At 47.6% G+C, this 27839-nt stretch overlaps 1 protein-coding gene across 25 annotated transcripts in view; it reads right to left on the reverse strand.

The window, feature by feature from the left end:
* WLS (Wnt ligand secretion mediator) overlaps nt 1–27839 on the reverse strand; it is a 45757-nt gene that overhangs the window by 11197 nt on the left and 6721 nt on the right. For 6 of the 25 annotated variants that reach the window (XM_086841467.1, XM_086841473.1, XM_086841472.1 and 3 more), the window contains 3 exons: nt 19212–19313; nt 15000–15136; nt 2806–3078 (listed from right to left, as the gene is read on the reverse strand). In XM_086841467.1, the coding sequence (XP_086697593.1) occupies nt 2806–2995 (190 nt within the window). In that variant the 5' untranslated portion in view covers nt 2996–3078; nt 15000–15136; nt 19212–19313. Of the gene's footprint in view, nt 1–2805; nt 3079–13853; nt 14104–14999; nt 15137–19211; nt 19314–23035; nt 24616–24942; nt 25185–27839 lie in introns of those variants that run through there. The other 19 variants (XM_086841458.1, XM_086841455.1, XM_086841454.1 and 16 more) reach the window with 7 other exon arrangements.

Consider the following 27839-nt stretch of genomic DNA (forward strand, 5'->3'; position numbering starts at 1 on the left):
GCTTTTCCATGAATCACTTTACAGGACAATGCTTGCCTGGGATATCTTCGCTCATATTACAATGGCCTAAAAATAGTGGAGTTGTTTCAGGAGGGGGCTCTGTGCCAGCTGCACACTAACACAGCTGGCTGGGGAGAAGCCTATGGCAGGCAAGCAGAAATGCTGGAATTATTTCCATTACAATTCCATGCTTCACCAGCTCCCTAAAATTACAAAACCTACCAAAAAGCCCAAGGCTGGATGAATTAGAAAAGGAGGCTGCAGCACTCTGCCCTCTCACTGTACACAGTTGCTTTCCAGCTGCAAAGCAACTCCATCTCCTTCCTCTGGCCCCCTCCTTTCCCAGTTCTGGGAAGGGGTTTTAATAATTGAGTGCACAATGCATCAAGAAAGGAAAAGAACAGCACAGAAATAGCCTCTTCCTCAGAGGAACAGTCTGAGTCTCTCCCAGCTTTCTGAGAAGGATAAACGCAGGGAAGTAGCTCAGCTTCTAAACATCTGCATTCCAAAAAATCTGTATTTCAAAACCACTGGAAGTCCAGAGGGGTTTCCCAAGGTGAAGGTGATTAGGGCTGGTTGCTCCTCTGAAAGGTGAGATCCCATGGGGTGTTCCAGGAGGCTCAGCCCCTGCCAGGGCTCTCAGGGCACCTTACCAGGGCTGCCCTTCCCCTCTGTCCCAGCAAAACCCTTCTGGCTGGATGGGGAGAGCTGACAGATTCTGGATGAGGAGAGCTGACCAGGCCATGGATGGGGAGAGCTGACCAGGCCATGGATGAGAAGAGCTGACCAGGCCATGGATGGGGAGAGCTGACACAGATTCTGGATGAGGAGAGCTGCCACAGGACTGACTCCAGCTCTCAGTGGATGAGGAGCCAGCCATGAGTCACTGACGTTTCCCAACAGGCACAGCCCAGCTGCCCCTGCCCCAGGAGGATTTTGGCACCCAGCACCCTGGAAAAACCAAATGCAGGTTTTCTCTGTGTGTTGGCAAGGGCCTTTGAGGAAAAAAGCAGGAGACAGTTTGATGTGGCTCAGCAACATCCGTGGTGAAGGCCAAGGGGAACTGGCAGAGCCCAGGACCCTGCACGGCACCTTCAGAGCCCGGAGTGCAGCTCCAGGGGAGAGCAGCATGTGCTCCAGGCAGGAGGAGAGAACCCGTGCAGTTCCCAGCAGGGCTGCCTTCCTGGATCATCTGAGCTCCAAGACAGTTTTCAGGACAGTGACCAGAGGCTCCAGCAGCTGTGGCACCTTCCAGGAGTGGCCCTGGTTTGGCACCAGCTGCAGCAGGAGGCCTGGAGGGCTCCAGAGAGAAGAAACTTGAATTGTTGCTTTAAAAGAAGAACTGAGGTTATTTCACATCCATGTCACTGTGCCTTTAGAGGAGCTGATCCCAATCACCTGGTCAATGAGGCCCTTTCATTTAACAGCAGGGGACAGACACACATGTAATTAATTCAGCTTAAAAAGCCTTCTGTTTATTTCTTCAAGAGCTGTTAGGACACAATCTAGCAAGCAAGAAATGTGTTTCAAGTTCCTGAGATTCTGCAGTTAACTTAACCTGCTTTCAGCTTGGCACAGTGTTGGAAAACACCCAAATCTCCTTTTTATTAGCCAGGGGGTAGCCCAAGATGAGCTTTTATGCTTTGAGATCTCAAAAAACCCCTCATACCTTTGCAGGACTCAGTCCCTGAAGGGCACAGAGCTGAAGCAAAGGCTCTGGTCATGCAGCAGAAGCTGGGTTAGCATTCCAGCAGCCTGCTCCTCACTCCAGCACGGTGCTTCAACTTGAAAATCCTTGGAATAAAGAGCTGTTTCCCTAATGCAATCACCTATCCAAATGGAAGGAGGCACAAAGCTGCTCTCTCTGTATTTCAGAGATAATTACAGGGATAAGAACACAGGTGAAAGCTTTCTACAATCTCATTTCCAACTTATCTTAATGATAATGCATTTAATCATCCCTGCAAGTGCCCAGGGTTGGACAGGGCTTGGAGCAACCTGGGGTAGTGGAAGGTGTCCCTGCCCATGGAGCTCTGAGATCCTTCCCAACCCAAACCAGTCTGGGATTCTGGGATAAATGGCTGGAGGAACAGTCCCACACTGAGCAGGAAGGGGTTCAAGGACACAAAGCTGGCTAAAAAAGCTCCTAACCCCAACTAAGTCCCTGAATTGATCCCACCCCACGGATCCCTGAGCATGGAGCCAGGGCAGGAGCTCCACACACACCAGCTCAACCAGTCTGGAAAGCAAATTGTTTATTCACCGGAGCTTAGAGAGGGATTTTCCCCAAACACTTTAAAACATGCAGACACAAGGACAACCTCCCTCCAGGGAGGGCCAGAGCAGTTCTACCCTTGCTGCTCTCAACATCATTTTGCAGGTTTTATTGCAGGATTATTTTTGAGTTTGTGGGGGGAGTTGTGTGTTTTGTGAGTGGGGGCAAGGGTGTTATATATTTATTTGGTATTTATATATTACCTTCAAACTGAAAGAGGGGAAATTAAAGTTAGATATTTAGGAATTGTTCCCTGGCAGGAATTGTTCCCTGGCAGGGTGGACAGGGTGCTCAGAGAAGCTGTGGCTTCCCCTGGATCCCTGGAAGTGTCCAAGGCCAGGCTGGAGCAGTGGGAGGTGTCCCTGCCATGGCAGGGGTGGCTCTGGGTGGGCTCTGAGGTCCCTCCCAACCCAACCCAGTCCAGGATCACCAATTCCCAGATTCGGGAAGGGCTCCAGCACCACCTCACAACTCAGGGCACAAGGTGAAAATCCCTTCAGGGGAGGCACCTCCTGGTGCCAGTCACTTACTGAGGTCGTTGTCCATCTTGAAGGCGATGTCCAGCTGCATGATGAAGAGCATGAACTGGAACCAGGGGCTCATCTCCTTGCTGGGCAGCGGGATGTGAACGGCGAACACGATGTCGTTGGCCTCGATCTGCTGGCTCACGGCCTCGTCAAAGTCCTTCAGCTTCTTGCAGTGGTTGGGTCCCCAGGGCATCAGCCACTTGGTTTTGTGGTGGTTCTTCCTCACGTCAATGCACTTCACTGACGTGTAGGGAACGGCTGTCGTGGGGCTGGGAGCTGGGAACACAAGAGAACCGCGCTTGGAGCATCTGCAGACATCTGATCCAGCGGTTTCCCCACCAAAACTCGCAGCTCCCCGCTCCACTCTTTGAAGGCAATCTAAAACAAATGCACCCAGTGCTGCTCCTTCACAGCTCTTTGATCTCACAGTCAAGTAATTAAGTTTATTACATCCACAGATGTATTACTGATTTTGTAGTGGGATCAAATTAGGATTAATTGAAGAGCTGGGATCTCCTGGCTCAGTCTCAGACACCTCGGTCACACAAAATCATCCACATTTACTGAAATCTTTTCCTTTTCCTGTGCTCACTCAAGCAAATCCACACAGAAAGCATGTGCCCAGAGAAACCTGGAGTGATAAACTAATCCCAAACCTCGTGGTCCTGCAGGGCAGGGCAGGATTTACCACGGGGATTTATTTGCACCATGCAAGGCCACACATCTCTTTGGGCAGGAAGATTTTCCTCCAGGGCAGTGAGTGGCATGGCAAATGACACTCTGCAGGTTTTCATGTTGTCACCATCCTCATTCTGATCATCCAGGACAGATCCCAACCCTCCCAAAAAAACTCCAGCAGCAATAACACCACCCTACAAACTCCCAATATCCCAAGGAGGAACACGACCCCAGAGGGAGCTTCACCCTCCCGCTGCCCCCAGCCCCGCGATGGTGATTCAGCCCCGGCTCTGTTGTAATTTGGGCACAGCAGGATCATCCAGCAGCTCTGGAGCTGTTTGGGATGGCAGCCAGGAGCCCTGTGGAGCACCTTGCCCAGCGTGCCACCTCGGCACAGGGTGACATCCACACGGCTTCCCACGGGCAGGGAGAGGTGACTCAACGCCAGGCGGGAGGAAGTTGCTCTAAAGCCAAATGTTTATAAACCACATTTTTTCCATTTTTTTCATGGCACTGAGTTTCTTCCAGCTCCAAAGGCACAGGGGTGAGGGTGGGCTCCAGGGCACTGGCATGAGCAGGTGGGCAGTGCTGAGTTAATGGCTGGACTCGCTGGCCTTAGAGGGCTTTTCCCACTGAAAGGATTCCAGGAGTACCCCCAGACTCATCCCAGCTCTCTGGGATGCACTGCTGCATCCCAAACCCTCGCTGCACTCAGGAATCACACATCAGACATTAAAGCAACCCCAAAACGAAACAAGTTCTTGATGTTGGAATCAGGACATGTCCTGAATTGGAAGGGACTCACAAGGATCATTGATCCAACCCCTGGTCCTGCCCAGACACCCCAACATTCCCACCCTGGGCATCCCTGGCAGCGCTGTCCAAACCCTCCTGGAGCTCTGGCAGCCTCAGGGCTGTGCCCATTCCCTGGGATCTGGGCAGTGCCAGCACCTCTGGGGGAAGAACCTTGCCCAAAATCCACCATAAACACTGCATCAAGAAACAGCAAAGTGGAATAAAACACAGCATTCACACACAAACGAAGCTGCGAGCCCAGGGTTCCAGAGCACTCGTGACGTGCCCACAGTGCATAAAACACTGCAATAAATGATGATTCCTCCACCGTGCCTCGATGCAGAGCCCAGTAACCACAGCTAAAACTGCAGCTGGAAGGGAATATCAGGAATATTGCTGTGAAATAAACCAGGCATTTCAGCCGAGCTCTCTGAGCTCTTTAACTCTGACAAATTCTGGGTGATTTCGAAGGCATTTCTGAATTAAGAGACAGCGTTCCCTCTACAGAGAAGCCGAATGTTTCTTGCTTTGATGCAACTCATTATAGCCATAAATACATGTTTTCATCACTGCCTGATTATGATTTTAAACACTTGGCACGCTCCCTGCAGCCTCCCCTCTGCCAAAGTTACAGCTTTGAGGAGCATGAGACAATTACTATACATATTCCTCGTCGGGAATCGCGCACCAAACAAACGTCGGCACTTGGCTTCCATTACTGATTTGGCTCCTGGCCCATTAAATCCAAGTGAGCGTTGAACCAAGTGGAAAAAAAACCCCAAAAAAAACCTGCTTTGTGGAGCTGCAGCCAAGCCAGCCAACAGCATTACAAAGTGCTATGCAAAACAAAGCTCGCAGCGAGGGATTTGGGCTGTGCTGCGGTGCCAGGGGCTGCCCCCAGCCCCTCTGCCCCCAGCCCCGGGATGCAGCAGCTCCCCAGATCCCAGGATCTCTGTCAGCCTGTGAATTATTGTGAATTATTGTAAATTATTGTGAATTATTGTACAGCTCTGTGTGCACGAGGCAGTGGATCAGCCTCGTGCTCCGGGCTGCTCGCTGCCGTGAGAACTGCAGGGACCACTCGGGGTAAGGGGGGAGCAGAGTTTGTCAGGAGCCAGTGGAGCACAGCTCTGGGAGCCAGCTCAGCCAGGAGCCCCCAGGATGGGTCCTGGCCCCAGGGACTGGCAGCAGCCATGGGGCAGAGACCCCTGGTGCCAGGGGCTGGACAGCAGCAGTGCCAAGTGCCACGGGCAGGAGGTGCTGGGGCTGCCAGCTCTGCCACAGGATCACAGACTGAAAGAGAGCTTCAAGTTTGTCTCATTCCAAACCCCAGCCATGGCAGGGACAGCTGCCACTGTCCCAGGCTGCTCCAAACCCATCCAGCCTGGCCTTGGGCACTGCCAGGGATCCAGGGACAGCCCCAGCTGCTCTGGGAATTCTATCCCAGGGCCTGCCCACCCTGCCAGGGAACAATTCCTGCCCAAGATCTAATCTAAATTTCTGCCTCTGCATCTCCTCCAGCTGGGTCTCCAAAGGTTCCCAGCTCACTGCAGAAACCCCAAACATATCCCAAAGTACCGGGGCAGAGCAGATCCTGCTGCTCCCTGGGATGGATTTAGCCAGCAAATGCCTGGAAAGCTGGACACCTTCACCACTGTGGCCACCACTGCCCAGGGAGGGCTCCCCATGGACTGCCAGGGCCACCTCAGCTGTGCCTCACTGACTGAAACAACTCCTGCACACCATTTCATCCTTTCTGCCCAGCCAGGAGCTCAGGGCCTGATCCCACCAGGACAGGGGGAAATGAAGTCCAAGGGGCTTCCCTCAGGAGCTGGTCCTCAAAGAAAAAAAAAACAAACCACATCTCTGGTTTTAGACTTAAACCTTTAGGTAAGAAAGATTACTGAGACAAGTGAGCTCAATTTTTTAGCATTTTTGGGGGGATATTACATGCACCTAGGTTTGGGTAAGAGCCACCATCACTCAGTATTTTAATTTCAATAAATTAAGCAGATCTTCCCAAAGCTCCCTTGATGAAAAGCCTCAAACACCTCCTTCCTACAGGATTTCCATCCCCTCATCCTCACCTTGGGAATCACATCCTGCACCTTCTCATCCCAGCACCTCCAGCACTCCCATTAACCACCGACCCTTGCTCCAGCACCATCAACAAGCCCTTTGGAAACTCTCAATTGCATTGTGTCCACATTGATTAAAGCCTGAATCCCCCTGACCTCGGGGGGATTTAACTTCTCCCGGCACCGGGAGCATTCTGCTTTTCTACTCAATTACCCCCTTCGGAGCCAGCCAGCACTTCCCAGCGAGCACACACAAAGGGCTTCTGCTTCATTACCCTAAGCGACTGCAGGGTAGGAATAAACAAGCTAATTTATCATGGACAGACCCAGCTTTTCCAACTGGAACAGCCAGAACCTGGATAACACCATATATACACTCAGATTATAAAGATGTATTTATTGCAGAGTGAATTTTTTTTGCCTCTCTCTTTCCTGACCTCGCTGTTTAAGAAATTTTGAGTGACACAGAGACTTTTAATTGCTATTTCTTTGCTAGTTCTTATTTCACAAAGCTTTGCAGCAGCTTTTATATGCAGAATAATTGTATATTTAAATAACCCCACTGCCTACTGGAAGCCCACTCCCCTTGGGAAAGGTTTTTCTTCTTTATATTTAACTTCAAGCCTTATCCAGACCAAAATCCTTTAAAGCCCCAGGGCACCAATTCCACCCTGATTTACAGTGGGAGTTCCCAGATATCCTGTTGCAGCAACACCCAGATTTCTGTTATTTCCAAGATGGTTTTTTTCAGTACTACAGGATTTCTCTATCTTTTTTAGACCCTAAGAATGAACCTGTCCAAGTTTGCTGGATCAGAACAGAAAACTGTTTGTGGCTGCCCCAGGATCCCTAGAGCAGCCTGGGATAGTGGAAGGTGTCCCTGCCGTGGCAGGGGGGGACTAAAATGGGATTTAAGGTCCATCCAACCCAAACCATCCTGGGATTCTGTGGCTCTACAATCCAGTCACAGATTGCTGGGCACTCTCATGTCCCAGGGGTTGTGTTTTTCCTCAAGGTTTGTTCTCCTTTTGCAGCAAAGCCTCCTGAGAGCAGCACAACTGCAGGGGATTCCCAGCTCCCTGAGAAGCAGCCAAAGGGCTCCTGGGGAACAGAGATAAGGAATTACTCCCTCAGCCCCAGGCAACTCACAAAGCAGGGAAATCTTATGAGGCACAACTTGCTGGGAGAACTGAATGAATGATCTCCATAATTCACATCCATATTCAACAGCAGCAATGAATACAAATGAGGTGAGCATGAGCAGAACTCCCTAAATGCAGAAATGGATATTCAAAAATATTTTATTTAAAAGAAGAAAATAAAGATAAAAAAAAGAGGTAAGACCGATTTGCTAATTGCCACAGAGAGCCTGATCTTCTTCCCCATGGGTTTTCCAGTGAGATGAGATGCATTTCCTGCAATGCTCAGGCAAGGTATGAAATCCCTGCAAACAGATCCAAAGGAGCAGGAAGAGCTGTTGGCATCCAGCAGCTTTTCTGCTGAGCCTGACACTCCCCAAGATAAGACACCTTGGAAACTGTGCTCAGATATGTGAGGAATTTCATCTCCATGTGAATGGGCCGGCCCAGGCCCTTCCCCACCGGACACCTTGAGCCCTTCAAAGGCTTTCCCAGGGAGTTCTAGCCCGACTTCAAAGGCCATAAATGTTATTTGCCAAGGAAAAGGCTTCCTGTGTAGGGGCTTTCCCTCCCAAAGGGCCGGGAGACAGCGGGAGCGCTGCCTGGGAAGTGCTCAGGTCACATCCAGATCCAGCAGAAGGACTGAACTCATCACCAGAGCTCTCCCAGGTTTGAGTTTGGAAGTGATGCAGCTGTGAAAAGATAAAATCCCAGCACCTCCGAGGATTCCTCAGCTCCTCAGGCCCCAGCACTGACATTCCTGCCTGGGAACTCTCCATTTCTGGCACTTTTGCCCATTCAGCTACAGTTACAGCTCTTCAAAAGAAGAATTGAGCAGACCTAAGCTAAACAGAAATGACCTTTGGTGTCTGTTTTCTCCTGGGCTCCCAGCGCCCCTGCCAAGGCTGCAGCACTGCAGGAATGTGTCTATACAGAGGATCCATTGGCATTCATGGCCACGGAGCAGCTCCTGGAGAGGCCCTGGATGAAAGGAAGTCAGGCACACAAAAATGTTCTTTGTCCCCAGCCTGAAACACTCTTTCCTATCCATACCTTGGAAATCCGAGTGCTTTCCCTGTCAAAGGATGGGCTCAGCCCGAGGAAGGTAATGAAATCCCAGGAAAGGAAATGAAATCCTGGAAACTCGGGGCTCAGGAGCCAAATCAGACATTTAGATAATGAGCTGGGATTGTGGAGAGCTGCTCAGCCATGGCCACACATGACTCATTATCTCTCGGGCCAGACACACAAGGAAGTTTGAGCTCCTCCAGTCACAACAATTCTGTTTTTCCAGCCTAAGCCAGGGAAGGGAGCAGTGAACCTGCACCTCCTTAAATCCATCCTCTCAACCCAGAGGACTCACGTGCTAAATAAATCCCTCCACTTTTCCAATCAGTTAAATTTGTCAAGTGTACGGGTGGGCACTTCCAGCATTTCCCTGCTCTGGGTTTGCCTGGAGCTCAGTTTTTCTGCGCTTGTCTGAACCAAGGATCTGTGATTTGGGATAAGGCAGAAGAAGTTGAAGCTGGAAAGGGACCTTTAAAGTAACTCACATAAAATAACTCATTAAAAATTCCCTTTCAAAATGTTTCCAAAGCTGGGATGTTGCTGCAGAGAGATCTGATTGGTTTTTATTCCTTTTCAAAATACTTAATATATATAAAAATTTCAGGATGAAAAGGCAACTAATAAAGAACACCCATCAGCTTCCCACAAAGATAATTTTGTAATCACAAGTTTTGCTTTCAAAACAACCAAGAGGCGTCAAACGCACATAAATCCAGTCAGATTCTGCACACACCGCTGTGTCCCAGTCAGCTTTGGCCTGGAGCACTTGTGCTGACCTCCACTGGAACATCCCAGTCAAAATTCCCAGCTACAGGCACAGCCAGGTGGATGCTGCAGCTGGTCCAGCTGTGGGAATCATGGAATTGTTTAGGTTGGAAAAGCCATTTTAGGCCAGTGAACTGAATATTTCCCAGCACTGCCAAGGCCAGCCCTCCCCCATGTCCCACTTCCACAGGGCTTTAAATTCTGCCAGGGATGGGAACTCCATCTCTGCCAGGGTGGGCAGCCCTTTCCATGAGGGAATTTTCCCAAAATCCACCCTGAGCTCCCCTGGCCCAGCCTGGGGCCATTCCCTCTCCTCCTGTCCCTGTTCCTGGGAGCAGATCCCAAATCCCCCCGGCTGTCCCCTCCTGCCAGGGACTTGTGCAGAGCCAGAAATTCCCCCTCAGCCTCCTTTGCTCCAGGCTGAGCTTTCCCAGCTCCCTCAGGGATTCTCCAGCCCCTTCCCAGCTCCCTCAGGGATTCTCCAGCCCCTTCCCAGCTCCCTCAGGGATTCTCCAGCCCCTTCCCAGCTCCCTCAGGGATTCTCCAGCCCTTTCCCAGCTCCCTCAGGGATTCTCCAGCCCCTTCCCAGCTCCCTCAGGGATTCTCCAGCCCCTTCCCCAGCCCTGAACACGCTCCAGCCCCTCAGGATCTGTCTTGTCCTGAGGGACCCAACGCTGCCCCAGGACTGGAGGTCCAAGGTTTGTCCTCATGCCTTGTCCAGGGCTGTCCCAGCTCCAGCCTGGTGGCATCCCAGGACAACCACGCTGGATCCAGGGAAGGCAGAGCAGGCAGGGGCTCCCGGGAATGCCGGCGTGGCTGTAAATCATCATCAGCCTCATTCCTCACAAACGATAACAGAAACCATTCCTGGTGATCCCACTCTCCTGCAATCCACACATGCCATCATTTACAGCGGGATAGTGGAGACAAGGCTGCATTAGGATTAATTTTGTGGATCATGTTCTATCTCCCACTGCTGCATCCCGAGTGAACACATCACACACAGCCCAGAAGCGTGACCTTTAAACAAGATGTTTTCCACAAAGGGAGCAGACACCAGGGATTCTGTGGGGTTTCAAGTAGTGACAGCCCCACTTTCTGGAGCCAACACTTCATCACCACAGCACAGCAAAGAAACAAACCAATAAAATTCACTTTTGGGGCGTTTGCGCCCTTCTGAGCTTTCAAAGATCCCTCCACTGCCCTGGAGAGCCTGCAGCAGGGCTGGACAACCTTATCCACAAAAAAATTTTCCCAAATATCCAACCTAAAACTCCCCTGGCACAACTTGAGGCCGTTTCTCCTCATCCTGTCCCTTGTTCCCTGGGAGCAGAGCCTGTCCCCCACCTGGCTGCACGCTCCTGTCAGGGAGTTGGTGCCACTGGAGCTTCCTCCTGCCACAGCAATTTCTCCTGTCCATGTGCATCTCATGCTTTGCCAACAGACAGCTCTGAGCAAATCCCACCTGAGAGCTGATAAGGTTCCTGCTGCTAAATAAAAGAGAAACGTGGAAGTCGCATTAAAACTCCGGCATCGCACACTGAGTGCCCAAAAGCGAGCTGGGAAGCAGCAGTGGCAGAAAGCCCCCAGTGTGAGGAAAAGCAGCTTTGTGGTGGTTTATCAGGTACCAACGTGCTGCATCTGGGTGTTTTGGACTGGCACGAGGGATCTGTTAAAATAGAGCACTTAGTCATTGTTTTGAAACATGACCTAAGTGCCTGCGAGGGGAAAGGCTGGCTCGGCTTTGCAGCCCTGTCCCACTCGTGTACGTATTTTGGGTTGTCTAGACCTGGGCACACCAAAATAACCGGATTTTGGTGTCTGTTGGGTGCACTGGATCAAACCAGAGCAGGGCCACTGTGTCAGTGCCACCTCTGCTCCCTCCCCACCTGGTGTCACCCCCGGGAGCTCTCCCAGCACGGCTCTGATCCCTTCGGAACGCCAGCCACCGAGGCACGGCTCAGCACGAGGAATCTCCTTGGAGGAAACGCCACGTGCTTGGGGACCACTGAAGGGGCCAGTCCCAAGCCCCTGGAGCAGTTTCCAGGGACACAGGGAGCCCAAAGCAAGGCAGGTTCCTGGGGAGAGCTGCTCAGCCTCCCAGGCCGTGTGTCACCCTGCCAGATGTTGGGGACCACACCTAGGTTACACATGGAACTTAATGTTTCACAAGCACCAAATATCCCTGGATTTCTGCTCCCAGGAGGGCTGGCTGGGAGCTGCTGGCTCAGGGAGGAGCCTCTAAACTCCTTAAATGCATCAGAAGGGGTAAATGCTGCAGAGGAAAAAACTGTTTGGATGACTGATTAGAGCAGTTTGACCGGAGGGAAGATCCAAGTGGGGATTTCCAGGAATTAAAGAACTTTTGGGGCAGCTCCCCCTGGGACTTGACCACAGATAGAAGATGCATTTACTCCAGCAGGATTGGAGTGACTGAGCCTGTGCAGGGCATTGAACTCAGCCCCAAATCCCTGTCCCTGCTGGCCCCAGCCCATCCAACCTGTCTGTGCAGCTTTCCAGCCCCACCTGGGAGACCCATCCGGGATGGGAGGGCCCAAGGTGGATGCCCAGCAGCAGCAGCCAATAAAGCAGGGCATAAACCAGCTGGAAAGCTGAACTAACATAATTTAAATTCTTTAATCTCTGAATCCCTTCAGAACTGAGCAGAAACATTTGTGTTTTCCCTGTAAAGCCAACCATAAACATCTGTTTGTCACATCTGTCCCCGGATGCCAGCACAAACAGGGCTTTCTGAGCCACACCAGCCTTTGGAACAAGCAACTATTTCAGTTTAGCAGCAAGAAACTGCTGGAAAAACCCTTTTAAGATGAAGTCTGGCTTCTCTGCACAGCACAGGCCAAGACATTTTATCTCAGGAATCAGCGGCGGGTTCAGTAACCTGCTCTTGAACCAGCTCTTAAAGAGGAAAAAAAAGGAAGGAAAAAAAAGAATCCAGATAAACTTTGTGTGGTTTCAGGCCTGCAAGGGCAGGAAAAACGAGTTTTAGTCAATATGTGCCAGTGACTCCCTTGTGATGGAGCTGAGGAAATAAGAGAATGAGGGAAACTGAAGTTTTCCAAAATTGTTTAGTGGAATTTTCTGGTTATTAGAGGCTGATAATTCAAGGCCATGAAGGCAGAGCCCTGATGGGCACCAGGAGCACAGAGCTTCCCGAGGAGTGGCTGGGGCTATTCCCTCAATCCCTCTCAGCGAGAGAGAACAGCCCAACTTTATTCTCCCAACAAAGAACAACAAAGTTTCAGAGTGAATTTGACCCCGATTCTTCCTGAAACGCCCCCGAGCTCCGCAAGGATCGTGGCCGGGAGGAAAGGATGGCCCTGCCCCAGGGAGTGGGGGCTGCCCCGCAGGGCTGGACAGTCCTTCCCGGACAGAAAAGCAACATTCCCACCCTGGAAATGGCCAAAGCAGCCACATCCATGCGCCCATCATTCCAAGGAGCCAGCGCAGAACTCGGCTGCTTTCTAGTAAAAAAAAAAATAAATAAAAAAAAAAAGAAAAAGATTTAAAAAATCCTAGGACTGCCCCAAACTCCCTCTCCTCCATCTCCCTCCTTCCATCCCCCAGGGAACCCAGTTCCCATCTCCCTGCCTTTGGGAATGCTCGGGGGTAAATAAACACAATCAGGGCTTTAAAGTGCCCGGTGCGGAGATTGGCGTGCGGAGCCGGGGGGCCCCGGGACAGGGATTAAATCCCTCCCTGGGCAGCCACGAGGGTTTTCCACGGGCAGGAACAAACCCAGGCCGAGGCTCCTGGAAGAGGGTCGGGAATGGGGGGTCCCTCCTGGAGCGGGAGGTGCAGGGGAGGGGGCTCCTCCTGGAGGAGATGGGGAGGTGGAAGGGAGGGGACCCGTCCGGACAGAGCTGGGGCGGTGGGAGGGAGGAGAGGGGACCCCTCCTGGGACGGGATCGGGGAGGGGGAATCCCCCCCAGAAACGAGCCCGGACAAATCGCGAGTCCTAAAAACACCCCAGAGCCGGCACCCCCCTCCCACCAGTCATTCCCCTTTTTCTTTCCTTTTTTCCCCCCTCCTAGATTTATCATTAATATCTTTTTGTTCTCATTCGGGTAAGGGGGGAGGTTTCCTCCCGCGGCCGATTCGGAGGCCGAGGCACGGGGAGGTGCAGCGCCAAGAAGGGAGGAAAAAATCCTTTTAAAAAAATAAATTATTATTTTTTTCCTAAGCCAACTTTGAAACGCGAGGCTCCCTGCGCGTTCCGTCGCCATACTGAAGCTTTCCCACTTCCCTCTTTCTTTAAATCCAGGCTGAAACCAGGCCAAAAAAAAATAAATAAATAAATTTAAAAAAAGGGAGAAAGCAACACAAAAACTTTTCCTTGGCCGGTTCCCCCCGCAGCAGCCGCGGGACGGGCACAAAGGGCCCGATCGCTCGGCTACAAAAGCGGATAATGAGATCATGGGAGCGAGTCAGCGATACTGTAACCAGCGCTAAACAAGCGGGCAGGAGGAGGAGGAGGAGGAGGAGGAAGGCAGCGGCCCCCGGCACTCACCGATGAGCCCTCCCACCAGGAAGGCGATGACTTGGAACACGAGCAGGATGCCCCCGACGATGCAGAGCTTGCGGGTGCTCATGTTCTCGATGATGGCCCCGGCCATGCTGGCGGGGCTGTGCGGGCCGGGGCGCAGCGCCGGGAGCGGGGGCCGCGGGCAGCGGGCGGGCCCCGCGCGCCGCCCCAGCCGTGATTGTGCCGCTCCCGCCGCCGCCGCCGCCGCTTTAACCGGGCGGCCGCACGTGACCGCCGCCCCTCCCTCGCCGCGCCCCGCCCGGGCCGCCACGGCAATGGCAATGGGAGCGGAGATGGGATCGGGGACGGGAGCGGGCAGCAGCCGTGACACGGACACCTTCCACCGCCTCCAGCCTGGCCTTGGGCACTGCCAGGGATCCAGGGGCAGCCCCAGCTGCTCTGGGAATTCTATCCCAGGGCCTGCCCACCCTGCCAGAGAACAATTCCTGCCCAAGATCCCATCCAGCCCTGCCCTCTGGCACTGGCAGCCATTCCCTGTGTCCTGTCCCTGCAGGCCTTGTCCCTTTCAGGCCCTGCAAGGGGCTCTGAGCTCTCCCTGGAGCTTCTCTTCTCCAACCTGAGCTCACCATCACCTTTTTCCCACTGCTCTCCCATCCCCATGGCTCTGGGCAATGCTTTGTCCTTCCCCCAGCACTCCTTGGATTCACCCCAGCTGCTCACACTGAGCAGTTTTCCCGGTTCTGCTCCCCTCCATCAATCCCCATTTCCCAGAGCAGGATGCTGTGTACCCATCCCACCCTCTGGAAGCTGCCTGCTCTGAGCTCCGTGTGCTCACAGAGTCCTTGCATGGCCCAGAGTGAGCTCACCCCCTCCTGCCACCACCTTCTAGCAGCAGGACAAGGGGAAATGGATTTAAACTGAAGGGGAAGAGATTTCAGTCAGATACTAGGCAGAGTTTTACAGTGAGGGTGGGGAGGCCCTGGGATAGAATTCCCAGAGCAGCTGGGGCTGTCCCTGGATCCCTGGCAGTGCCCAAGGCCAGGCTGGATGGGTTTGGAGCAGCCTGGGACAGTGGCAGCTGTCCCTGCCATGGCTGGGCTGGGATGAGATGGGATTTAAGGTCCCTCCCAACCCAAAGCAGTCTGGGATTCTTTCTCTGGTTTTACTTACTGGGCACATCAAGGACCCATCCACACTCTGCTGCCTGTTGCACATGGAATGATGGATGCAGATCATCCTGCGTGATTGAAACTAGACAGGGAGTTGCCAAAACCACTCGAGGACAAATAAACCATGAAAGGAGACAACTGGGAACAAAAATACAGACAGGAACAAAATGAAAGACAGGTCAAAGATGCAGAAGCACAAACCAATAATGAACTAAAGCAAAAAGTAACAGGAAAAAAGCTGGGAAAAGCTCCAACACACCTTGACCATTCAGTGTAGGAGCACTGTCCATACCCAGAGTTTTGTTGGTAGATGTTTGGGAATAATGTAATTTGGGATAAAATAAGTTGGGATACAGGCACCAGGAGGAACTTTAGCTATTTTGTAACTGCAGGACAGTTGAATCTTTAAGAATATTGCAAGTTTTACATTTTTGTAGTTTAGTCTTAGCTTTACTTTCACATTCCAGTTCTGACTTCATTGTTAAAAATAGCTCCTAATGGATGGGTACTTGTAGCCATTATGATCCCACTCGGATAAGTCACATGGATTTGTTTCCAAAAATCAAAGCCTCTTAGTGGCTTTTTGCCAACACAATTAAAGACTTCAAATACCAAATACTTTATACTGAAATTAAAAATAAAAGAAAGAAAAAAATCCCACATAGAACAATTGCTATTAAAAAGGCTTCTTTTGAAATATCTAATAATAATTTTTTGCATGTCTGTCTGACACAGTGTTGATTCTGAGTGATGATTTTTGCTCTTTTCTCTGTTGGGAATGAAACAAGCCTTGGAATTGTGTTTGTTCCCTCACAGTGTGTAGGCTGACAAGGAGAGTCAGACAAGTCCCAGCCACTCTTTGAGGTCCTGCTTATCCATCCAGGGATCTGTGTGACCAAACAGAATCCTGGAATGGTTTGGGTGGAAGGGACCTTAAATTCCATCCAGTGCCACCCCTGCCATGGGCAGGCACACCTCCCGCTGTCCCAGGCTGCTCCAAGCCCTGTCCAACCTGGCCTTGGGCACTTCCAGGGATCCAGGAGCAGCCCCAGCTGCTCTGGGCAGCATCTTTGGAGCCACGAATGCCACTGAATCCAATCTGCCTTTAATGACTCTACAAAAGTTACACGCTGCAATCTTCTGTTAAAAGTCCCTTTTGTTCCGAGTCATTTAATTCTGGGACAAAAATCTCAGAGGTAGAGCTCAAATTGTGCCATCAGGAAAAAAATCTGCATTGGAAAAAGTAAAATAACTAAACCACAGGAAACAATTCTTCACATTTATAAGGCACTTTCCATTTCTACAACCTTTCTACACCTTTAATACTGCAAGGTTTGGAGAAATTAATGGCATGTGACTTTTGACACGTGTCCAAAGGGCATATGGAGCACATTCCACGGTGACCACACACAGACTGGCACCAGAGAGGAGCCAGCAGCGCTTTCCAGCTGTTCACAGATCAGAATTCTTGTCTCTGAAAGGATCTGAATCAATCATCTGGGAACTCATCTATTTGCCACTTCTGACATGATTTTTTCCTGCCTGCTTTAGGCTGTTTGGGAAGCTGAGCCCTTACAAAGCCAGCCCCAGGCAGGAGGAGGAGCTTTCCACAGAGAACTCTTGGCAGGGTTGGGCCTAAAGCCCAGATTTTCAAAAGGATTTTGCTGCCTAAAGGTGCAGTAAGGGCTCAGCAGGGTTTCCACACAATCCCCAATTTTGGGGCTGTGAGCTCTGTCTTCAGGGTGGGTTTTAGTATTACTTGATGCAGGTTCTTGTTTGTTTCGTGCACCTAAAACATTAAAAAGATGCTCCAATGTGCAGTTTAAAGATGATTAAAAGTGTTCAAGAGGCCTGCTTAGTTCTCAGTAAAAGGTGAATTCTTAGTTCTGTTCTCCTGCAAATACTGACAACATGGAACATTTTCTCACTGAACAGGAAAAGGGTGTTTCATGTCATTTCCAGCACACAGATAGTGGGGAACATTTTCTGTTTGTTAGAAAAACCTTTTCCATGGTTTGGAAAGATACTCAAATGTGGCAAACATCAAAACAAGCACGGAGGGTTGAGTTTGGTGAGCAGATATTTACACCTGGTAATGAGCAGAGCAGCTGGGAGCAGGAAGAAAATCCACAGGTCTGCAGTGTTCCAGCTGAAGCAGCCCTGCTCCAGAGTGTAAATACTTGGAGAGATTTCCAAGGCAAACATTCATCACTGATTGGGAGGCAGGAAAGCTGGATTTTGCCACTGTTTCTACATTTGGGAACTCAGAGCTAGACTTAATGTTTCACAGAATCCCAGATTAACTGAGGCTGGAAAATACCTCCAGGACCACTGAGGCCAAGCTGTGACCACCAGAGCAGCACTGGGTGGGTGACACTGCCCAGCTCAGGTCCTTCAGAGCCACTGTCTGCACTCAGCTGCCCTGGGCTCCCTCAGCAAGGAACTGGGCAAGAAAAGCCACAATTCAAGGGTTCCTGGAGTCATTTTCATCTGACAAACATGGAGAGAACAGACCCAGACAACTCTCCTGGTGGCTCTTCCCTATTATCCTTTCAGGTGACAAAGCTTTCCTCACATTGGGTGAAGCTTTGATGGAGGTACAGAATGGTTTAGGTTGGAAAATCTCTGTGACCATCGAGTCCAAATGTTCCTCCAGAACTGCCCCGTGTCCCCAGATGCCACAAACAGGGAATCAAGGCTTCCCTCAGTCTGTAAGGCAGAGCTGAGCTGTTGATTTGACAGAACACATTTCATCCTGTCACACTGACAGTGCAGACTTGTGATATCCTGAAGGAGGGGGCCAATAACAGCACATTAAAATAATTTATTGAGGGCTGTTTGAACTGGATTTTTCAGTGTTATTTATAGTCTTTATAATTACCATGTGGTTAAAAGGCTCAAGCCCTCCAAAGCTGTGGAAATCTTTGATTTGGGTCTGCCAAGATGTCTTTTTCAATCATCAGCAAAGCAGGCAGAGTTCCTGCGATGGGATATCTGACAAGTCTGGGGAGGATTCATCATTACTCTATCACTGAATTCCCAAGATCTTCCATCCAAACCTCTTCCATAACATAATGATCATCTGGCAGTAGGAGCAGCTCTGCTTGAATCCTTCAGTTTGATTGAGCAATCATCTGGAGGCCCCTAAATTCTGTCTCATCAGAACCACTCCAAACACTCCCCTCTCCACCCATTTAACTTTTCTCTAAAAAATCCTTTTTCTCTGATTCTGCTGCATTTCTTCTGTATTTTTCTTTCTCTTCCTGGTTTTCTCAGCCTCCTTTGGACTGAATTCTTTTGGGATTCCCCCTCGTGGGGAGCTCTGCTTATCTCAGTTCTTATGATTTGAAGAAATCTCCTGAGCTCGTTAGAATCTTGTTTCTTGTGTTTATTGGAAGTTCATCAGAAACCTTGGCAGGTCTCTCCAGGCTGACTGCACAAGTCCAAATCACTATAATCTGATGCATTTCTTTTTTCTGATGGTACAAACAAGGCCTCGTGGCTCACCTTGTGTCTGAAGCACAAAATGGCCCCGAATTCCACACTGCTTTTATCTTTATACCTATTTTTACCCAATTAACAATAGACATGTATATTATTTTTCTTAATGACCCAATGACCCATCCCCTATGTGCTACACTGTGGCATTTTCTGTCTAATCATTTGCTATCATCCAAAAACCTCTAGGAGAAGAACATGAAGAAGAAAGAAGAAAGACAAGAGACAACACCCTAAATCCTCCGTCTTGCCTTCTGCTCTCTAAACTAACTTTTTCACCCAGTGACTTAAGAAAACTTTCTGATCTACACACTTACATTTGATATATATATATATTATATTGTATTGTATTATATTGTATTGTATTGTATTGTATTGTATTGTATTATATTGTATTGTATTATATTATATTGTATTGTATTATATTGTATTGTATTATATTGTATTATAATATATTATATTGTATTGTATTATATTGTATTATAATATATTCTATTCTATTCTATTATATTATATTATATTATATTTTGTATATCTTATATTATATATTATATATTATATATAAATATATATATATTTATACTTGAACATGTATCACCATGAAAACATGCTCATTAATTTCATATTGCATGAAATTCAGTGTTTTTCTGGATCTCAGAACTAAGTAACTAAACAAGGGCACACACTCTGTATCCCAGACTCCAACACCTCTTACCTCCACAAAATCCATTTATACAAAGCCAGGTCTCCCAGGCAGGAACATGGAATATCAGGATGGTTTCAGGCTGGAATCTGCCTTTCCCTGGAGCACGACCTCCTCAAAAGCAAGCAATGAAACTTGTATTATTAACAAGCATTTTAATATTTAAAATGATGTCCAGCATCCTGTCTTAGCACAGCAAGGTTAGCAAAAGTAAAAGCTGAATTGCACAAACATTTATAGCAAAATCTTCATGGTTCCATCACTCAGAATACAGAGACTGAATTCTATTTCTCTGCTAAGCTTTTATATTTCCATGAATCCAATCTATTCCAGATTTGGCACTGAAGACCAAATTGGCAGATGCTAAACTAAAAAATAAAATAAAGTAAATTAAAACAAAGCCATTTCTTCATATTCCCATGAAAAGTGAACTCCAGGGGCCTGTTTGTACTGGTGGCACCTGGTTTAGAATTATAACACCAGGAAACAGGCTCTCATTAAATTTTAGTGAATGCTGATATCAGTTAATTAACGGCAAAGATTTAATCAAGTTCCTGTCTTCAGATGAAAAGTTGACCAGCATGAACCTAATTTTATTCTTCTGTTATGTTAAATAATGTGCATTTGTAGGAGGCTATTTTGCTAAGCAATGATCTGCATTTCTCAGTGGCTGCACTGTGTGGACACAGAGTTATCAGTTCCTGCAATCTGAATATTTGAAAGTCTGGAGAAATCAGAAATTTCAAGTTCAACCAAAGCAATCCATGCCCCAAACGCCACCTAAACCCAAACATGAAACATGGATTAGTTTTTAGGATCTCCTAGAAAGAGAAATCTCTTTTGGAACAGTCACAGAGGGCTGTGGCCAAAACTACCCCGTAATAGTTCCGAGCTGTAATTTGACATTTTAGATGCACGTTCCTCTTGCCAAGCAATATCATATTTTGGCTCTTCTTTGGAGGAGAAAATAAAGAGAAGGATCTGTCCAGGATGAGTAATTTAGTACAGTGTAATCAAGGCAAGCTGCCCCACAGACTGGAGATTCAAAATTAGCAAGTCAGGGGTTTTGTCCTCTTAAATAAAAATGTGTGCATGAAACATTTTCTTTCTAATTTTCTAAAAAATTCAAAAGAAAAATGATTTTCTTATTAGATATTTTCCATCTGAGCTGGAGTGTGGGTTTGTACTCCAAGAGCAGCTGGTTTGAGGTGGGGTGGATGAAGCATTTATTGAGTTGTGTTCCTTAAAGATTTCCATCCCTATATATTAGCTTTTACAAATGATTATTAATCACAATAATTTTAATACAGTGTAATTTGTGATCACTTTTAACTACTTTAATATAATATAATCTGTCAGGTCTCATAGCCAAAGCCCTGTGTATTTTATATATTATAAATATAAAAAATAATATATCTATATCTATATCTATATCTATATATCTATCTATATCTATATCTATATCTATATCTATATCTATATCTATTATTTTCTATCATTTTATATTTATATTTAAACTATTTTTATATTTATATGTTTATAAATATATAAATATTATTTATATATTCGTGTAATAAATATATTATAGCTTAATATTAAAATATTAAAATAAAAGCAATGTATTGTACATTATAATGTTAAATGCCTTTATTTATATAACTAACAATAGTAAGAATAACTCAAATTATGTTAATTTAATATACTTATGGAATATCTTATCTAAATAATAACATTAACAAAAACTAAGAAAATAAACACCAAGAGAATAAATGCAAAAAATAATTTACTAAGAAGTCTAAAGTTATCAAAAAGTATCAAACAACAAAACAAAGCCTCAAAAAATAAAATATATAAATTTCATCTGCAAGATAATATATACTTTAAGAAAATGAGTCAAAATTCGAGCCAAAAGAATTCCCAAAACATGTAAACTCACAAGAATATTTAAATATGTATAATCCCCATAAATATGCATTTTACCAATGTAATAATATATATATATTAAAAAATTGTTTTAAGCTACCTAGCTTGCCTCTGGTAGTTTGCAAACACCCCAGGCCTTTTATCCCTTATTAAAATTTAAAAAATAAATTCATTAAAAAGTAATTATTTCTCACACCCAGTCTGAAGCAGCTCATGAATTTAGGGGGAATAATCTGTGAACTCAGATTCTCAGGTTCTGTGAGCTCTCTGCTCTAACTGCAGAGGGAAATGACCCAGATAGTTTTTATTATTGGCTTCTCTCACATTCTGGGTTTGAAAATGTGAATAATTTCCTTGGTTTGCTGTCAGCATTTCTTTAAAGGCAAAGCACTCAGGGTAAGCACGTGTTGTACACCCTGACACGGATTTTTTATGTTATTTAAGTGCTCCTTCAGCTTTCTGAGAACACAGACCTGCAAATGTTAAACAGGACATTATTTTTAAGAGGTCTTATGGTATATTAAAAGTGCATCAATATAAGCAAAAGAAGATAAATGGAACTTTGCATTTAAATACTTTAATTCTTTTGTACCACAATTGAGTATTTCCCAAATTATACCACATGCTGATGCAAATCACTGTAGTTTTTTTACAATAAATCAAATTTCAGCTGGAAAAGATTGATTTGCTGGTCTTGTGTGTTGCTGTCACTTCAGATTTTTATCCAAGTGTTTTTACCAGTTCAAGCAATGGAAAAGAATGAGCTGAGAGAGTAAGAAAAGCAAACTCTGTTTCTTAACTCCAGCACTGCTCGTGGTTTAATGGAATGAGCAAATTTCTAGAGAGAACTCTGCTCCCACAACAGCCAAAAATTGTGTCCATATCATATCAAGGATTATAATTTCAGGTATTTTCATGTATTTTCAGGGGATCTGATTCTGTAATAGCAATCAATCCTGGCTAAAAGAATAATGCAGAGGGTGGCACAGTCCAGCCACGTTTCCAGGCAGAAGAGAAACCTGGAATCATTGTCCTGGAATGCACCAAAACCTCTCAGCAGAGTTCCTGAAATATTCATAAACATTAAGGAAACAGCAAACTTTTGGGGAGTGTGCTCTGAGCTCTAAAATTACCAAGGGAAGGCTTTTTGCAGAAAGTAAATGAAGTAACAGAGACTTGGGAATTTTATCTCTCGGCTGCCACAGACCACACAATGCTGAATAATTCAGCTCCTCAATTACTCATCCTAACTGGGAAAATTCTGATGTGTTTGCTGGTGTAGACCAGTGGGGAGCTCAGAATTTTAAGATGAGATTTCCTAAGTGTGTAAATTCTTAGTAAATAGTAGAGGAAAGACCAAGCTGCCATTTACCAGCTGGATTTACATGAAGTGAATGACTAAATTTACATTCACCAGCTGATTTACATGAACTTCCCAAACTGCTGCTGTGTTTTTGTTCCTTTTGGAAAGTTCAGAGGCAAACACTTTTTGACGGAGGGAGGGAGGAAAAAAGGAAAGAAAAAGAGGGATAAGGAATTTCAGCTGCAGGTAGGGAACACACAACAGTGCAGAGATTTCTGTCACCACTCCCCATCCCTTCCCTGGGATTGGATTCTGGGGATTTGGAGCTCAGGATTGGATTCTGGGGATTTGGAGTTCGGGATTGGATTCTGGGGATTTGGAGATCTGGATTGGCTTCTGGGGCTCTGTGACTCTGTTGAGGCAAATCACGAACTCCCCCAGAGTGAATTAGTCATGTCAAAGGGGGTTTAGGAGCATGGAAACAACAACTTCACGTGGAATGCTGGGAACAGGAGATCTCTGATGAAATGTTTATGTGTTTCACCAAGACATAAATATTTGGAGAACAGCAAAGGACACAGCTTGGCCTGGGCAGACTGGAAGCGTTTACCTGATTAGCTGGCCCCAGTTGTAAAGACTTTTCCTTGGCAGCAGCCCCAGCTCTCCCCAGCCCTGGGCACAGGAGCGGGCCCTGCTCCATGCTGGTGAAGCTGTTTGTGGTGCTGCACAGGGGAACCGAGGCACGCTGCAGGGAAGGAGAGAGGGGAAAAGGGATGGGGGGAAAATTGTTTCCAGGTGGAGCCTCAGACTGTCTCGCATTCCCAGGCTGGGTTGCTTCGGGCAGAACTCAGCACTCTGTCCTGTCTGCACACAGCACAGACTGAGCAGCAATCTGGCTGGGAGAGCCTTTTGTGTGTTGGAATGGGGATGTGGATTTTTGCTTTTCCAGCTGGATCGATTTCCCATCCGGTTCATCAAGAGGCTGTGTGAACTCTTGTGCAAGTGGGGGGAACGGGACGAGGGATTCACCCCTGGTAGAAATACACAGGGAGCGCTGGCTGTCAGTGCTTTTGGTGCTTCTGGCCTGACTCACAGCTCCAGAGTCAGGCAGCTTTGCCTCCTCTCTGTGTACTCGGAGATAAAATCCAGGAGAAGCTGCAGAAGGACAGGAGCACAACCTGTTCTGAGGCAGCAGGAAGCGTTTCCCAGGGCAGGACTATTTCTGGCAACACTCTCCCAGCTATTGATCACAAGTCTGATGTTGTGAATAACACTCTGATCTGGAGTCTGTCTGCAACTGCTATTTTTGTAGGTGTAGGGACTTCTTTTGGATGCAGATATTTTGAAAAACAGCCAAGCTTCCCACGCTGTGCTTAATAAAATTATTTGAATATATAATAATGTCAAGTTGCAGCATTATGTGGTTTCTGAGAGCTCGTTAGTGCCTCAGAAGGTTTGGCTGATTAGAACATTTAATGAGAGGTGTTTGGCAGAGGGCTGGGACAAGATCATTAAAATCCCTTCCAGCCCAAACCATTCCAGGATTCTATAATTCCATGAATTTAGGATGTGGGGATTTGTTTACATTTTAAAGTATATCATTCCAAAATTATATTTCATTGCTGTTTTGTCATTCTGCACCTTTGTTTTCAATCTCTCTTTGATTTGCAAGGCCAGCTCAGGGCCACTTCAGCGCCCCAATCTGTGCAGGACAAGCATTTACCACACAGCCCCTCGTGCCAGGACAACACAAGGTTGGGAATAAACAGTTGGAAGATGCTGAATCTCCAGCCAGTGCTGCCACTGAAAAATGTCTCACAAAACAGCCTGGGAAGAGGGAGGTGCAAAAATCAGATGGGGGTGAGCTGAATGATGTGGGGGAAGGGATTTTTAAATCAGCATTGCTGCTGGAAAAATATTTTTTAATGCATTTCTGCTGTATCTGTTGTGTCCTGAGGCTCACAAAATGTGGCTGGGAAGAGCTGAAAAGGCCTATTTGCTACTCAGTGTTTTTCATGCTTCTCTGATTCTCTGGGCTTATGTATCTTGCAAATGCACATGTAAAAAATCTCATATTTCAGTTATTTTTTCTTCTCTTCTATTCCTACCAGTGGGGACTTGCTGGAGACTAAGCAGGCATTGTTTAAACACTTCCCCTGCAGCTCCACTGGGATGCTTCAATCTGTCTTGCTAAAGAGAAAAAATAGATTAATCATTCTTGTTTTGTGTTTTTTTTTTTATTCTGAATGCTTGATTCTGACACTGAAAGCAATTTGTGGGCCTTAACTGTGATGCAGACACTCTCCTCCTGCTGTTTGAGTCATACCCACCTTGTTTTATCCAAGTTTTTAGAAATAACTCTCTGAAAGGTCAATCTTGGTTTAGTAATTGGGATTTGGGGGGTTTGGTAGGAACACTCTAGTTCCAAATCATTAACCTGGACATGTTATTCAAGGAAGGAAAAATACCTCCCCCTTTTGTCTGGATGCCAGGGTGAAGGTGACACTGTCTGCTCACCTGTTTGGAGGTGAGGAATGAGCAGAACGTGCCCGAATTCCTTCTGCACAGGAGAGCTGAGCTGGGGGGAATAATTGACTGCAGATACAGACTGACAATAAATTAGCACACCCCCAAGAGTCTGGAAGGAACAGAGGAGGAGCAGTGAGTCATTCCTGAGTCATAGAGCCTCCCTGGATTTATCCTGGGATGAGGTACTGCACGCACCACTCCTTGATCTGGTCTGCCTCGAAAGGACAACCCTGAAAATAATTGTGGAAAAATAAATGCTAGCAGCAATCATTCCCTGGCAGCAGCAGCAGGCTTTGTTATGTTTTGTAAGAGCCTCCCTGTATCAGTGTTTTGATAAGAAATGGTGGGAAAGATGCAGAGCAGGTTGGTTTGGCTGCTCAGGCAGGCTGCAGGCAGGGGCTGTCCCGTCAGCCCTCTGAGCTCTGGGCATGAGCTGAGGGGGCTGTTTGGGGGATCAGTCAGAAATCCCTGCTTTGTTCAACAGGCAGCACCCACTGTGCTTTGTTTTCCTCATCTTTTCTGTAAAGGTTGTCCCAGCTGGGAACATTTTCCCTGTTCAGCACTCTCTGATGCCTGCAGGCACAGGGATGTCCCAGCCCTGGTGCTCAGCTCCCGTTCCTGAGGGCAGAGGGATGGAGGAGGCCTCTGGCACAAACAAAGCGTCCTGCAATCTGAACCAGCTGGCTTTGCACTGGGTGGGAACCACCACTGGGGAATACCAATTGTACCAGGAGCTTTCCCAGCCCAGCAAAACTCACAGAAGGGATTTGTGCCCGTCCTGAATTCCTTATTCCAGGAGCAGAGGTATCTGGAAAGCCCTGCAGTCTCCTGTGCCTGGGGCTCCAGTGTGCCTGTGCTTCCACTCTGATATTCCAAGGATAGCACTCATTAGAGTTTTGGAAAATTCTCTGTCTGGCAAGGAGCTCTCAGCTGTGCCAGATAAAAAGTGTGTTTTCTGCTTGGTCTGCAGCTGCAGGGGCCCAAGCAGAGCCTGCACATGATAAGCTCCAGGAATGCTGGAGGAGGAGGAACAGTTCCTCTCCCAGTAAGGATCTCTCAGATCAGGTTTCTCCATCTCTGAAACTTCATCCTGAACCTCCCATCTTGTTCCAAATTTGAACAGACAACATGTTAATTAAAACTGAACAGGTTTTCAAACTCAAGGAGGGACCAGCAAGTTGAAACAACCCCAGAAACTAAGCTGAGGGTGCAAATGGACCAGGAGAGCTCTGATTTCTCCATGTTTAACAGACCTCTCTGGGCTTATTAGAGCTCTTTCCTTGTGAAAGTTTTATGAATCTTAAGTACATTTAATGGAGCTCTCTTGGCAAGGCTCTGTCTTAGTGATGGTTCTATTTTAAAGATGATGAATGTCCACTGTAAAAATTCATTTCCCTTCTTCCTCTTGACTGAGAGAGGTATTGATAGGACCCAGAAGATGAAGCCTGCAGAACTAAGTATCAAAAGCTTTTAAAATGTTTGTAAATAAATTAATTTCCCTAATCCTATTTATTTTTTTGCACACACCAAGGACGGTAAAAAATGAGAGATTTGGATTAAAGATCAGTGCTGAGCTTAAGACTTAATGAACTAACTGTGGTGGACACTGTGCTGAACAATTCAGTGTCACCAGTGGTGAATATACCTGGAGAAAAAAGCCAAATTCATTGGAAATGTCATTGCACAGGAAGGAGCATTTATTTCTGTCACTTTTCTATCAGGTGGAGTCCTGGACCATGAGCAATTCTTACTTCCTGCTGCATGAGTAGCAGTTACTCATGGAATGGTTTGGGTTGGAATTGACCTTAAATCCCACCCAGAGCCACCCCAGCCATGGCAGGGACACTTCCCACTGTCCCAGGCTGCTCCAAACCCATCCAGCCTGGCCTTGGGCACTGCCAGGGATCCAGGGGCAGCCCCAGCTGCTCTGGGCACCCTGTGAAAGAAACAATTTAAAGAAAACAGAATTCCCCATGAAAATCTCTTTAAGACCTTAAGATCAGGGAAAGAGCAACTCCCAAGTGGCAAGACAATGGTGAATTCTCCCAGCCCTGGTTTCTGTGATGCTGAGGCCCAACAATTCCAAAATATCTCCATTCTCATTTTGCCTCAGGGAATTCAATAACTCCAAAAAAACAACCTAAAAGCAGGGAGGAGGGAGGCGCATTGAGCTCGGATTGCTCCTGTGCCCAACCTGGCAGAGGGAGCAGCACCTGAGCGAGCCGCTGGGGACAATCCAAGTCCTGGAATGCCGGGAGCTGCCAGCCCTGCTCTCCTCTGGCAGCTCCCCAGCCCCAGCCGCGCCCGGTGAAGAAAGAGCCGGCAGGAATTCGCAGCATTCCCGCTCGGATTAATCCCGGAGGTCCCGCTGCACGTCAAAGAGCTGGGCTGGGATGCGCTGCTGGTTCCTCGGAGCTGCTGGGGAGAAGTGACCCAAAGAGGGGGCACAGAGCCCCCCCAGCTCAGCCCCACCGCTGCCCTGCTCCTTCTCCCGGCTGGGCTCCGGAGGAACACGGAAATTCCAGGCTCCAACCCTTCAGCAGCTGCCCCAAACCTTCCTCCCCGGCTCCCTCCTTTCCAGGCTGGTCAATAATTAAATATCAAATTATAGCGTTCTTTTAAAAATCAGGGCAAATCTAGGGGCGGTGGGAAAGCTCTGGAGGTGCTGAACTTCCCAGAAACTCGTCCCAGACTTGGAAAGTCACTCAGGAATCTTGACCAGGTACTATGTGGAAATGTGCAGGGAAATTCTGATTATTCAAGGCCAGGTTGAACTGGGCTTGGAACAGCCTGGTCTATGGAAGGGGTCCCTGCCCATGGGACTGGATGAGCTTTAAGGTCCCTTCCAACCCAAATCATTCCAGATTTTATTCCATGATTTTCTG

This window comes from Cyanistes caeruleus, chromosome 9 (assembly GCF_971803275.1).
Source record: "Cyanistes caeruleus chromosome 9, bCyaCae1.hap1.1, whole genome shotgun sequence".
NCBI classification, from domain to species: Eukaryota; Metazoa; Chordata; class Aves; order Passeriformes; family Paridae; genus Cyanistes; species Cyanistes caeruleus.